General features: G+C 46.6%; 1 protein-coding gene across 1 annotated transcript in view; it reads left to right on the top strand.

The window, feature by feature from the left end:
* The window catches only part of CPNE2 (copine 2), a 125,662-nt gene that overhangs the window by 48,596 nt on the left and 63,778 nt on the right, over window positions 1-13,288 (top strand). Inside the window, exons 3-4 of the mRNA XM_087729468.1 lie at window positions 18-197; window positions 7,473-7,547. Coding sequence (XP_087585594.1) covers window positions 18-197; window positions 7,473-7,547 — 255 coding nt within the window. The remainder of the gene's footprint in view (window positions 1-17; window positions 198-7,472; window positions 7,548-13,288) is intronic.

Below are 13,288 nucleotides of genomic sequence, written 5' to 3'. Positions count from 1 at the left end.
ACTTTTTCTCTTTGTAGATCGACAGGACAGAAACGGCGATAAACAATCTCAACCCGGCTTTCTCTAAAAAGTTCATCATAGATTATCACTTTGAGGAGGTCCAGAAGTTGAAATTTGCCTTGTTTGACCAAGACAAATCAAGCATGCAACTGTACGAACATGACTTCCTGGGAGAATTTTCTTGCACTCTGGGATCGGTGAGTGTCGTTGTGACTATTCAGGCTCTTGGGAAGAGAAAGAGGGTAGAAAAAAGTGATGGGGAAGAAGGTTCAATCCTTAAGCTGGTGGGAGCCATTGAGTCAATCAAGCTGCTCAACCCTCTGATCAGGTCAAGAATCCAAGCTGAAATGTCCCTGATACATGCCTCTCCATCTTCTGCTGGAGGACATCCAGAGAAGTTGGTCCACCATTTCTTTGTTATACCCCCTAGATTTAGCAGATTAACAGAGTTGGAAGGGATCTTGTAGGTCATCTAGTCCGGTAACCCCCTGCTCAAGTAGGAGACCCTATACCGTTTCTGACAGATGACAGTCCAGTCTCTTCTTGAAAGCCTCCAGTGATGAAGCTCCCACAACTTATGAAGGCAACTCCTGTTCCATTAGTTGATTGTTCTCACTGTCAGAAAATATTTCCAGGTGGAATCGCTCCTTGATCAATTTCCACCATTATTCCTTGTCTGGCCTTCAGGTGCTTTGGAAAATAGCTTGACCTCTTCCTCTCTGTGGCAGCCCCTCAAATATTGGAAGACTGCTCGCCTGTCTCCCCTGGTATTTCTCTTCAATAGTCTAGCCATGCCCAGTTCCTGCAACCGTTCTTCATATGTTTTAGTCTCCAGTCCCCTAATCATTTTGTTGCTCTTCTCTGCATTTTTTTTAGAGTCTCAACATCTTTTTTATAGTGTGGAGACCAAAACTGGATGCAGTACTCTAGGTGTGGCCTTACTAAGGCTTTATAGAGTGGAATTAATACCTCCCTTGATCAAAGCCCTACCTTTCAGTTTCCTTAAAACAAGCTCAATTCCTGGCGACTTTATAAACTCATCCTTATTGTTTCCTTGGCAACAGTATAAAAGTACTTTGTTGTCTTCTAAAAAGTCCAAAGCTCTGGGCTTTTGTGATGGTCTCTCATTCAAGAGTTGACTAGAGTCAACCCTGCTTAGCTCTCCAATCCAGATCAGGTCACACATTGAGACACATGGCACCAGAGATCAGTAACATTCTGGATCTTGTTCTTTGGTACTAGACAGTTAGAAGTGAGGAGAACATAAAGCAGGGAAGGCAAATCACATTTTTATTTTTTTTCCTACCCTGGTGTGTGGAATGATGTGATTCAACCTTATTATATTATTTTGGAGCCTTAGAAAAAAGGTTCAAAGCAAACTTTGGTGCTTTTAAAAATGGACAGGCCCACCTCTGGGAACTGGTGATTTGTTTTAATAAGATAAGCAATATGGTGGGAGGGGATTATAAGAGACCCCTCCATAATTGGGGTTGGGGACTGTATGCAAGTTACTCTCCCTCCCTCCATATAAAGGCATCAACGCTGCTATCATGTATTCTGAGTCATTCAGACATTTGAATGTTTCTGTCTGTGACAGTTCAGTGAACACATTGTGACTGGTGCTTGCTTAATGGTCTAATCAGCCAAGGATTTGCCTGCCCTTTGAATAATTGTCTAAACTCATGATTACTCTTGTAGGGTATTCATATGCTAAGAAGATGAATGATGAGTTAAGAAAAGAAGAGAAAGAGTGGGAGGCAAGGGAAGGGAAGGGGCAAAGGGGAAGGGGAGGAGAGAGGAGGAGAGGAGAAGGGAGGGGAAGGAGAACAGGGGAAGGGAGAAGAGGAGTCGGGAGGGGAGGAAACGTAAGGGAAGGAACAAGAGGGGAGGAAAAGGGAGGGAAGGGAATGGAAGGAATGGAAGAAAGGAAGAAAAGGAGATAGGAAGGAAGGGGAGGAAAGGACAAGAGGGGATGGAAGGGAAAGAAAAGGGAGGGAAGGGAAGAGAGGGGACAAGAAGGGAGGGGGATGGAGAAGAGATGGGAAGAGAAGAGAGAAGAGGAGCTAGGAGGAAGGTAAAGGAAAGGAAAGGAAAAGAGAAAGGAAAAGAGAAAGGAAAGGAAAAGAGAAAGGGAAAGGAAAGGAAAGGGAAAAGAGAAAGGGAAAGAGAAAAGGAAAAGAGAAAGGAAAGGAAAAGAGGACTGGGAAAGGAAAGGGAAAGAGGAAAGGAAAAGAGAAAGGGAAAGAGAAAGGGAAAGGAAAAGAGAAAGGAAAGGAAAAGAGGAATGGGAATGGAAAGGAAAAGAGGAAAGGAAAAGAGAAAGGGAAAGGAAAGGGAAAGGAAAAGAGAAAGGGAAAGGAAAAGAGAAAGGAAAGGAAAAGAGGAATGGGAAAGGAAAGGAAAAGAGAAAGGAAAAGAGAAAGGGAAAGGAAAAGAGAAAGGAAAGGAAAAGAGAAAGGAAAGAAAAAGAGGAAAGGAAAAGAGAAAGGGAAAGAGAAAGGGAAAGAGAAAGGAAAAGGAAAAGGAAAGGAAAAGAGAAAGGAAAGGAAAGGAAAGGAAAAGAGGAATGGGAAAGGAAAAGAGGAATGAAAGAAAAGAGAAAGAGAAAGGAAAGGATGTGATCAGGAACTGTTAGGCACTTTGGAAAATGCTTTTAAGAATTGGGCTTCAGATCATGAACACAACACTTCCCTGCTTTTTTTTCAAGCAAGCTGAATTTTTCCGTGCTTCCATGCCGAAAAAAGATGTTGCTGTTTTCAGAAACACATGAACTTCAACTTCTTAAAACAGCAGCATCTCCATTTCAGGCGCCCACAGAAGGCCAAGGAAAGACGGCTGTTTGAAGTAATAGCTGAGTGATTCTCACCAAAGAATTCCCAAAGGATGCACGGCTCTGATTATTAGCAGGTGAAAAAGAGAAGAAAAATATTGGGAGAAATTTCTTGTGGAAAAGCAAACTATGACTCTTTACCAAGTTAGTTCCCTTTATTGTCACTGCATCTCATGCAACAAAATTAAATGCCATCTTCAGTGTACATTGTAACTATAAAAATAAAACAAAAACACACTTCCTTCACGTTCTAAACAATTGAACTGAAAACCCAATATTGCATTAACACTGCACGAAATCCAGTATTAATAAATGCAGGGTTTGTTTTGTGCCCCTTGGAAGAGAAATTACTTGTGGTTATTCCCACCGTGTTAGCGTGAAACACGATTTTAATTATTTATAATTTAATGTAACAGTCGGCCCTGGGAGTTATATTACATAACTCCTTCCCATATGTAAGTTCTTCACCTAGCAGGAAGAACATGCTACTCATAAGGGAGAAGAAGGTAGCTCAATCAAATAGTGTCACTTGGTTTATCATTTAAGTTGTGGCTGGAAGAAAATCCCAAAATAAATTTCCTCCCCCTAATTTGCTTCAGTCCATTGACAATTGCTGTTTGGTTGGGGTGGGGGTTGAACTGAGAAAATGACTGGCTCAAAATCCTCCAGGGAGCGTCTGCGACTTATTGGGGGGACTGGATTTTTTTTGGGAGGGTCTCCTGACTCCTAGCCTGGCACCTTCACCAGCCCCAGTGTCGGAGAAGGAGGGATTGGCCTCTATTCACAAGAGAATCCCTTACACCACCAGGCTTGAAATTTTGGGCTTAGAGAACTTAGAACTACGCCGCCTTCGGTCTGAGCATAGTACACAAAATTATCTGCTACAACATCCTACCTGTCAATGACTTCAACTGCATTAATGCACAGGCAAACAATGGATACAAACTCAAGGTTAACCGCTCCAAACTCGATTGCAGAAAACACAACTTCAGCATCAACACCTGGAATGCTCTACCTGACTCCGTTGTTACATCCTCAAACTCCCAAAACTTTAACCTTAGACTGTCTACTGTGGACCTCACTCCACTCCTAAGAGGCCTGTAAAGGGGGTGTGCATAAACGCACCAGCCTGCCTACCGGCCCTGTCCTACTGTCCCCATTTATTCGTACCGGGGTGGGTTGCAGCAGCCGCTACTGCAGGTTCGCTGAGGGTCGTGCTGCTTGCGCTTGATGCACGCTGTGCGTGCATGCACAGTGCCACCAAAATTGCTCTGAGCATGTGCAGAAGCAAAAAAACCAAGATGGCAGTACCTACGGCGCCACCTGGAGAACCAATTTGAGGGCATGGCAGGCCTGGGTCGCTACCGGTTCCAGTGACCCAGGCCGCCAAGTTACTACCAGTTCGGCTGAACCAGTCCGAAATGGTGGCAACCCACCTCTGATTCGTACCCATTGACTGTGTTCATATTTATGCTTATGCTTTATACCTGTTATCTTTTCCATGTTTGACAAACTAAATAAATAAACAAATTCACCCAAGATGCTTCTCTGCGCAAACGAGGACCCTCTATTCTCTATTCCAACACCTCCAGTTCTGCTGCCCACCAATTCTGCTAAGAATGTAGGAGATGCTTCCGACTAAATAAAGCGAGCTTTGTGCAGCGCGGTTCTCCCTCCCGCATGATGGAAGCTCCGTTCAGCAGGTAGCCATGGGTACCATCAGTGGGCAAACAGAAAGCAGCTTGCAGCTCATCTCTGCGCTGAAGAATGAGCAGCCTCCTATGTAGGCTGAGAATACCCTCTCTCTTGCAAATGGCAAGCCTTATTTCCAAATTTGCATGTGAACACCCATATGGGGTACATGGGGGTCAGCAGGCGTGCATATCTATAGGCTGTATTTAAATCAGGGTGAAGATTCGTTCTCTGAGCTTGTGGGTTGGTTTCCGAAAGTTTTGTTACCAGGTTAGGTATCTTCGGTGGAGTTTAGGGGAAGGGTCTCCAACCTTGGCAACTTTAAGACTTATAGACTTCAGCTCCCAGAATTGGAACTCTGGGAGTTGAAGTCCACAAGTCTTAAAGTTGCCCACTATTAAAGAGATACCCTACCTGGAAGCAAAGCTGAGGAATGTTGCGGCCTGCCAGCGGCCAGTGGAGCAGGCAACAGATTCGGACAGCGAGGAGGTTGGGGAGGAACATGGGTCAGTCTTGGAGTCTGGAGAAGGCTCTGAGGAAGGCTCTGTGTCGGAGGCAGAGAGGGGGCCAGGGCTGTATGCCAGTTATCAATTGCCGTCAGACATCAGTGAGGCAGAAGAACAGCTGGAGCCTGTTCCCAGTGTGCACATGCGCAGAGCTGCCAGACGAGGGGAACAGCTAAAGAACAGGGGTCGACTTGGGAATAATGCCACAGGTGGACGATGAATGCCCCCTCCCAGAGGAAATAAAAGAGGAGCGAAAGGGGAGTGGAGTTTGCAGTGGACAATTAGTTCGCTTCATTGGTTTGTGACTCTCCGAGACTCCTTGCCAAGTTCTGCAGATCCAAGCCAGATAAGGTCTGTGACTGTAAATCCTCCCTTGAAAGACTTTGCTGGATGTGAATGAGCACAATTCACAGTAAATTAATAAAAGGGATTTTTGTCGGGACCAGGAGTTTGCTTCAGGCCCTTGGGAAGCTTCGGTCAGAACAAGGAACTCTGGGAATTGAAGGCCACAAGTCTTAAGAGTTGCCAAGGTTGGAGAACCTTGTTCTAAACCAATCCCCTGATCAAGGCAGGAGGCTTATATACAGTGAGTCCATGACTTATAAGGAATGAGGCTGAGGAGTTCTGGGAGTTGAAGTTCCTAAGTCTTAAAGTTGTCAAGGTTGGAGACCCTTGGTTTAGAGGATTTCAGTGTCAGAGTTTTTAAGGGCTTCAGGTGTGGGTGTGTCAAGTGAGTGTCTTGTGATGGATCAACTGTGAGTCATCAGTGAGAGTCTTGTGATAAAGAGATGACATCAGGTCAGGATCATTGGGAGGTTAACTGCTGGTTGGGGGCTTGTATGGGTTGGTACGGTCTCTGGTTGGCTGTGCGGTTGATTTGGATTCTGGGGGGAGGGTTTCATAGGCTAATTGTGGGTCAGTGTGTCTGTTGAAGGAATTGCTTGTGGAGCTTCAGGCTTTGATGGCCTCATGAGCGTGGCAGGTTGACACACCTACACCTTAAGCTGTTATATAGTTTTGGTCACCACGATGTAGAAAAGATGTGGAGACTCCAGAAAGAGTGCAGAGAAGAGCAACAAAGAAGATTAGGGGACTGGAGGATAAAACATATGAAGAACGGTTGCAGGAACTGGGTATGTCTAGTTTAATGAAAAGAAGGACTAGGGGAGACAGGATAGCCGTCTTCCAATATCTCAGGGGTTGCCACAAAGAAGAGGGAGTCAAACTATTCTCCAAGGCACCTGAGGGTAGAACAAGAAGCAATGGGTGGAAACTAATCAAGGAGAGAAGCAACCTAGAACTGAGGAGGAATTTCCTGACAGTTAAAACAATTAATCAGTGGAACTACTTGCCTCCAGAAGTTGTGAATGCCCCAACACTGGAAGTCTTTAAGAAAATGTTGGATAACCATTTGTCTGAAATGGTATAGGGTTTCCTGCCTAGGCAAGGGGTTGGACTAGAAGACCTCCAAGATCCCTTCCAACTCTGCTATTGTATTGTATTATAAGCAGAAGAATTCCGCTATAAACAGAGCACTGACACCAAACTCCACTGAAGATGTTACCTAGCCTGGTAACGAAACTTTCTAAACTGACCCACAAGCTCAGAGAACGAACCTTCACCCTTACCCTACATCCGAGCTTCAGATATTTGCCACTATTGCAAATGTGATGTAAATCTGTGATCCGAGATTCTGTGATCCAAGCACCTCTGCAAAAAAGAGACAACAGCTGCATTGAAGCTGCTTCCCACCCAGCTCTGCAGACAATATTAAACAAATGACCCATTGGAAACCCCATATTAAAACAACATACCTTATGTGCGGTTAGAATTCGAAAAACAACATTTAATACGGCATAGTACTTGAGTAAAATGGTTTGCTGAGATCGGCATATGTGGGACTGATTGGGGTAGATTGTAGGGATGATACTGAAATATAACTTTATCTTTTTTTCACTTATCTATATATTAAATTATTGTATTTTACTCCAGTTTTATTTTAAATTGTTTTGTAGGATTTTATCAATAGGTGGTGTTTGGAACTCTGCATTCTACATGGCCTATGGGCTAATCAATAAATTAAACTCAACCCAACCCAACTCAACCCAACCCAACCCAAACCCAAACCCAAACCCAACCCAAACCCAAACCCAAACCCAAACCACGTAATAGCATTTCCGACGCTTCTGCTTGTCATTATTAAACAAATTCCATATTGTCATTTGCAACTTCCTTCCAGCTTCCCAATCGACTTTGTCGGAAGCCAGAAGTAAAAGATCCAAATGGTGACCACATCGTTCTACGATGATGCAACAGCTGCCAATTCAAGGACCAGTCCTAAATCTCCTTTTTCAATGCCATCGTAAACTTTGAATGATCTCTGTACAATTTTTCGGTAAGTGAGGACAACCGTAACATATTCTCTTCTTTCTTTTCTTCTTTAGATTGTCTCAAGCAAGAAAGTAACAAGAGCACTCGTTCTCGGGAATGGAAAACCAGCCGGAAAGGGAATGATAACGGTAGGGTGATCTTTTCAGACATGTGGCGTTAAAGTATGGAATCAAAGTGCAGGACCGAAAACAAACAATCAAGGTTCACTGCAGTGATTTATTAGACAGAGCATAATGGAGGGGGGGGGGAGTCTCATCCAAAGGGATAGTGGGAGACACATGTCTGTGTACAGAGAGGCACTCGTACATTTCAGAAAGCAAGGGGGAAAGGATGCATGCATACATATTCATAAGCAATAGTGCAATATATCTCTTCCCGCCCTTCTGTTATCTACAGAGAACAATCATCTTAGTTAAAAGAAGCATTTGCACATTCAGGGGTTGCTATGGGAATGTTCTGATAAAACTTGCCTCAGGCCACTGTGAGCTACACAGACAACCCTCTTTACGTCTCAATTTGTCTATGAAAGAGTCTCTGTGAGCCTTGATGGTTCAGTGGTTAGAATGCACTATTGCAGGCTGCCCACCACCTGAATTCTCACCGGCTCAAGGTTGACTCAGCCTTCCATCCTTCCGACATCGGTAAAAGGAGGATCCAGATTGTTGGGGGCAAGAGGCTGACTCTGTAAACCTCTTACAGGGGGCTGTAAAGCACAAGGAAGCAGCGTATAAGTCTAAGTGCTGTTGCTGTTGCTCATCTATCCATCCATCATCCATGATGTGCAGTGGTTAGAATGCCGTATTGCAGGCCAACCCTGCTCACTGCCAGGAGTTCGATCCTGACCGGCTCAAGGTTGACTCAGCTTTCCATCCTTCCAAGGTTGGTAAAATGAGGACCCAGATTGTTGGAGGCAAGAGGCTGACTCTGTAAACTGCTTAGAGAGAACTTTAAAGCAGTATAAAGCACTATATAAGTCTAAGTGCTATTGCTATTGCCCTCCCTCCCTCCCTCCCTCCCATGTATTACTGAAACCTGGCTGGGCCCGGAGGGAGGAGTCCCCCTCACTGAGATGTGCCGAGAGGGTTTTCAGGTGCTTCATCAGCCGCGACCCCAGAAAAGGGGTGGAGGAGTGGCTATTGTTATCCGAAGGTCTCTAGTTCATCGTAGGATCCCTGCTCCAGAGCTTGTCATGTGTGAGTCCTTGCTGGTGAAGTTGGACCTTGAGGGTCAAGTGGGTCTGTTGCTAACGTACCTGCCTCCCAACAGCGTTGCAACAGCCCTCCCCTCACTCCTCGAGTCAGTAGCCGAGCTGGCAGTTGAGTTCCCCAGGCTTATGGTGCTGGGGGACTTTAATTTGCCTTCGCTCGGCGAGCACTCTGATGGAGCGCAGCAGTTCATGGCTTCCATGACAGCCATGGGCTTGACCCAAGTAATTCGGGGCCCGGCTCACTCAGCGGATCACACGCTCGACCTCGTATTCTTCTCGGAGCAGTGGAGTTGTGATCTTGGTTTGAGGGGTAGTGAGATCTTGCCCCTGTCATGGTCGGACCACTTCCTACTGAGGCTTGACTTTTGGAGGCCAATCCCTACTGTAGGGAGGAGGAACCGATTAGGTGGTTCCACCCCAGGCGCCTTATGGACCCTCAGGGCTTTCAGATGGCACTTGGCGTTGTTCCTGATACTCTCGTCCACAGTCCGGCGGAGACCTTGGTTGCTGCTTGGAACTCAGCAGCGTCGGAGGCTCTCAACCAGATTGCGCCTTTACAGCCGATCCGAGGCAGTGGATCCAGGAAGGCTCCTCGGTTTACTGAGGACCTCCGGGAGATGAAACGCCAAAAGAGACGCCTAGAGCACCACTGGAGGTCCAGTAAATCCGAGTCAGACCGAGCACTATTAAAATCCTGCATCAGAGCTTACCTCCTGGCAATCCGGACTGCTAAAAACACATACATTGCCGCTCTGATTGCATCCGCTGAGTCGCGCCCAGCCGCCTTGTTCAGGATAACCCGCTCCCTCCTGAATGGGAGGGATACGGGCGATCCTTTACGAGGTAGAGCTGAGGAATACGTCCAATTTCTTGTGGATAAAGTTGCTCGGCTTGGGACGGACCTGGACTCCAATTGCGCAGAGCCAGCCGAGGTACCGGGGGAGGGTCTTGAGAGACATCTGGATTGATTTTCAACTTGTTACTCCTGAGGAAGTGGACAAGGCCGTGGGAGCTGTGAGTGCCTCCACGTGTGCGCTGGACCCGTGCCCTTCCTGGCTGGTTGCGAACAGCAGGGAGGTGACACGGGGCTGGATCCAGGAGATAGTTACTGCCTCCCTCCGGGAGGGGTTCTTTCCCCCCGCATTAAAGGCAGCGGTGGTGAGACCCCTCCTGAAAAAGCCATCTTTGGATCCAGCCATTCTAAATAACTATCGTCCAGTCTCCAACCTCCCCTTCGTGGGGAAGGTTGTTGAGAAAGTGGTGGCCTCTCAGCTCCGGCGGTCCTTGGATGAAATCGATTATCTAGACTCCTTTCAGTCTGGATTCAGGCCTGGCTACAGCACGGAAACTGCTTTGGTCGCGCTGACCGATGATCTCTGGAGAGCCAGGGATGGGGGCCATGCCTCCGTCCTAGTGCTCCTTGACCTCTCAGCGGCCTTCGATACCATCGACCATGGTATCCTTCTGCGATGGTTGTGTGAGGTGGGGGTGGGAGGCACCGTTCTTCGGTGGTTCTCCTCCTACCTCTCAGACAGGTCGCAGTCAGTGTTGGTTGGAGGGCAGAGATCGACCCCTAGGCCCCTTAAGTGTGGGGTGCCGCAGGGTTCGGTCCTGTCCCCCCTCCTGTTTAACATCTACATGAAGCCGCTGGGTGAGATCATTCGACGGCACGGGATAAAATATCACCAGTATACGATACACAGTTGTATCTGTCCGCCTCGTGCCAACTCAGTGAAGCGGTTGACGTGATGTGTCAGTGCCTGGAGGCTGTTAGGGTCTGGATGGGGGTAAACAAGCTTGCACTCAATCCGGACAAGACCAAGTGGCTTGTGTGTTTTCCTCCCAACAATTGGCCAGATATTCCATCTCTCAGGCTGGGGGGTGAAATTGTATGCCCCTCAGACAGGATTCGCAATTTGGGAGTCCTCCTGGACCCACAGCTGACCTTAGAACACCATTTGTCGGCTGTGACCGGGGGGGCATTTGCCCAGGTTCGCCTGGTGCACCAATTGCGTCCCTACCTGAACCGGGAGGCACTCGCAACAGTCACTCATGCCCTTGTGACCTCAAGACTGGACTACTGCAATGCACTCTACATGGGGCAGCTCCTGAAGAGCATTCAGAGACTTCAGCTGGTCCAGAATGCAGCTGCGCGAGCGATTGTGGGTACACTCCAGTATACCCACGTTACACCTATCCTCCGCGAGCTGCACTGGCTGCCCATTGGTCTCTGGATACGCTTCAAGGTGCTAGTCATCACTTATAAAGCCCTTCATGGTATTGGACCTGGGTACTTGAGAGACCGCCTGCTGCCAATTACCTCCATCAGACCTATTAGATCCCACAGAGTAGGCCTCCTCCGAATCCCATCTACCGGCCAATGCCGATTGGCTACCACCCGGAGGAGGGCCTTCTCTGTGGCTGCTCCGGCCCTCTGGAACAAGCTCCCGGTGGAGATTCGGACCCTCACCACCCTTCAGGCCTTCCGCAAAGCCCTTAAAACCTGGCTGTTCCGACAGGCCTGGGGTTGACGAGTTCCCGTCCCCACTCAAACTGTGTGGTTGTTGATTGTTTTTAAATTCTTTTGTAGTTGCTTGTTTGTTGTTTTTCTCCTTGTCTGTATTCCCTCCCTTGATTTGTGAGCCGCCCTGAGTCCCTCCGGGAATAGGGCGGCATATAAATGCAATAAATCCAAATCCAATCCTTCCTTCTTTCCCAGTGGTTAGAATGCAGTATTGTAGGCTGAATCTGCTCACTGCCAGTAGTTCAATCCTAACCTACTCAAGGTTGACTCAGCCTTCCATCCTTCCAAGGTGGGTCAAATGAGGCCCCAGATTGTTGGGGGCAAGAGGCTGACTCTGTAAACTGCTTAGAGAGGGCTGTAAAGCACTGTGAAGCGGTATATAAGTCTAAATGCTATTGCTATTCTTTCCCACATGAAGCGGTATATAAGTTGAAGTGCTATTGTTATTTACCAAAGGGGTCCCAGATTCAGTTCCTGAAATATAAAACTGCCACTGAAATAATATAAGGTGGAAATATTTTGTGGGTTTTTTTTAATTATCAAGTTTATTTTTTGCTGGGTTTCGCTGTTGTATCTTCATCATTAGTAAATGCCATGGCCACATTGTATTGATAGAGAAATGGTCAAGGGAGGGAAAGATTCTCACTGGGACTATCCACATAAGGTGATCAACGTCTATTCTTTCTTTGACTAAGTCCAGAGTGGAACTAATGCTTTCTTTCCAAGCAGTGAATACAAAAACAAATCATCCTTTTTTTTTAATAGTTGAGCTTTTGGCAATCAAGCTCTTGAGATTTTGTATGACTTTTATGTGAAAATGCTCAGAATAACATGGTATTTCAGGCAACTCAGAGCCCTGCAGTATTGCAGGCTGACTCTGCCCACTGTTAAGTGCTCAATCCTGACCAGCTCAGTGTTGACTCAGCCTTCCACCCTTCTGAGGGGGATAAAATGAGGACCTAGATTGTTGGGTGTAAGAGGCTGACTCTGTAAACTGCTTAGAGAGGGCTGTAAAGCACTGTGAACTGGTATACAAGTCCTACAGCTATTAAGTCATTATGAGCAGGAAAATCATTTGCACCGATGTGTGCCTAGGTGTGCAATGGCACACTCCTGCTCCCAAACATGGATCCAAGTTATTTTTGCCAATTCTTTCATGTGCAAAAGAGCCACGAGACTGATACAATTGCAAAGGGCTCGATAGAGAGATAATCTGGAGCATTTGGTGAGTAAGAGCAAGCTTACTACTTAGCAACAGGTATCTTAGCAACAGGCCTTCTTCTGGCTGCACACGGAGGCCTGCCTTTTCCAACAGTTAGTTGTGCTAATGAGAAGGAGCACACTCAGTCTGCACATGGGAGTAAAGCCAGAAATCGCCCTCTCTGAACCGTATTTTAAAAGGGTGTTTTTTTCTCTCTCTCCATGTCTTGTTCTCTTTTATCGCCATATACTTCAGGTGGGGAGAGTTCCACGCTTAATAATGATACAGGACCTGTGAGATGAGCTGGAGGGCTTGTGAGGGGTAACATGTATTAGGGCAGGGGTCCCCAAACTTGGCAACTTTAAGACTTGTGGACTTCAACTCCCAGAATTCTGGGAGTGACTGGGGAATTCTGGGAGTGGCTGGGGAATTCTGGGAGTTGAAGTCCACAAGTCTTAAAGTTGCCAAGTTTGGAGAAGCCTCTCTTAAATTGCAGCCAGAGTGCTGCTCCTGTATAGTTTCCCCAGGAGAGTTGAACAGTTGCAGGAATTGGGTACTTCTAGTTTAGTGAAAAGAAGGAGAAATTCCAGTATCGAAAGAATTGAATTCCAGCATTGGGAATTCTGGGAATTGAAGTCCACAAGTCTTAAAGTTGCCAAGTTTGAAGACCTCTGTGTTAGGAGATCACTCAACAACCTCTGGGGAAGTTTTAAATGGTTTAACTCCTGTGCTGTAAAGCGAACAAGAGAAGAAAAGGACCAAGAACCCTTTAAAGTGTCTTTAAAGGTTTAACTAACTGCTGAAGAAATGAGCCTAAGAAAGCAACCATAGAAGAACAAAGATGAAAAGGTGCCCAGAGGCTAAGTCGTACAATACCTGAGGGATCTATGGATCATTAGAGATCAGGGATCTAGCCTAATGAAGAGAAGGACTAGGG

This window comes from Thamnophis sirtalis, unplaced genomic scaffold (assembly GCF_051295495.1).
Source record: "Thamnophis sirtalis isolate CommonGarterSnake01/CBP01778 unplaced genomic scaffold, rThaSir2_p1.2 scaffold_14, whole genome shotgun sequence".
NCBI lineage: Eukaryota > Metazoa > Chordata > Lepidosauria > Squamata > Natricidae > Thamnophis > Thamnophis sirtalis.
The sequence above is the reverse complement of the archived record's forward strand: the minus strand, read 5'-3'. Positions and strand labels throughout refer to the sequence as shown.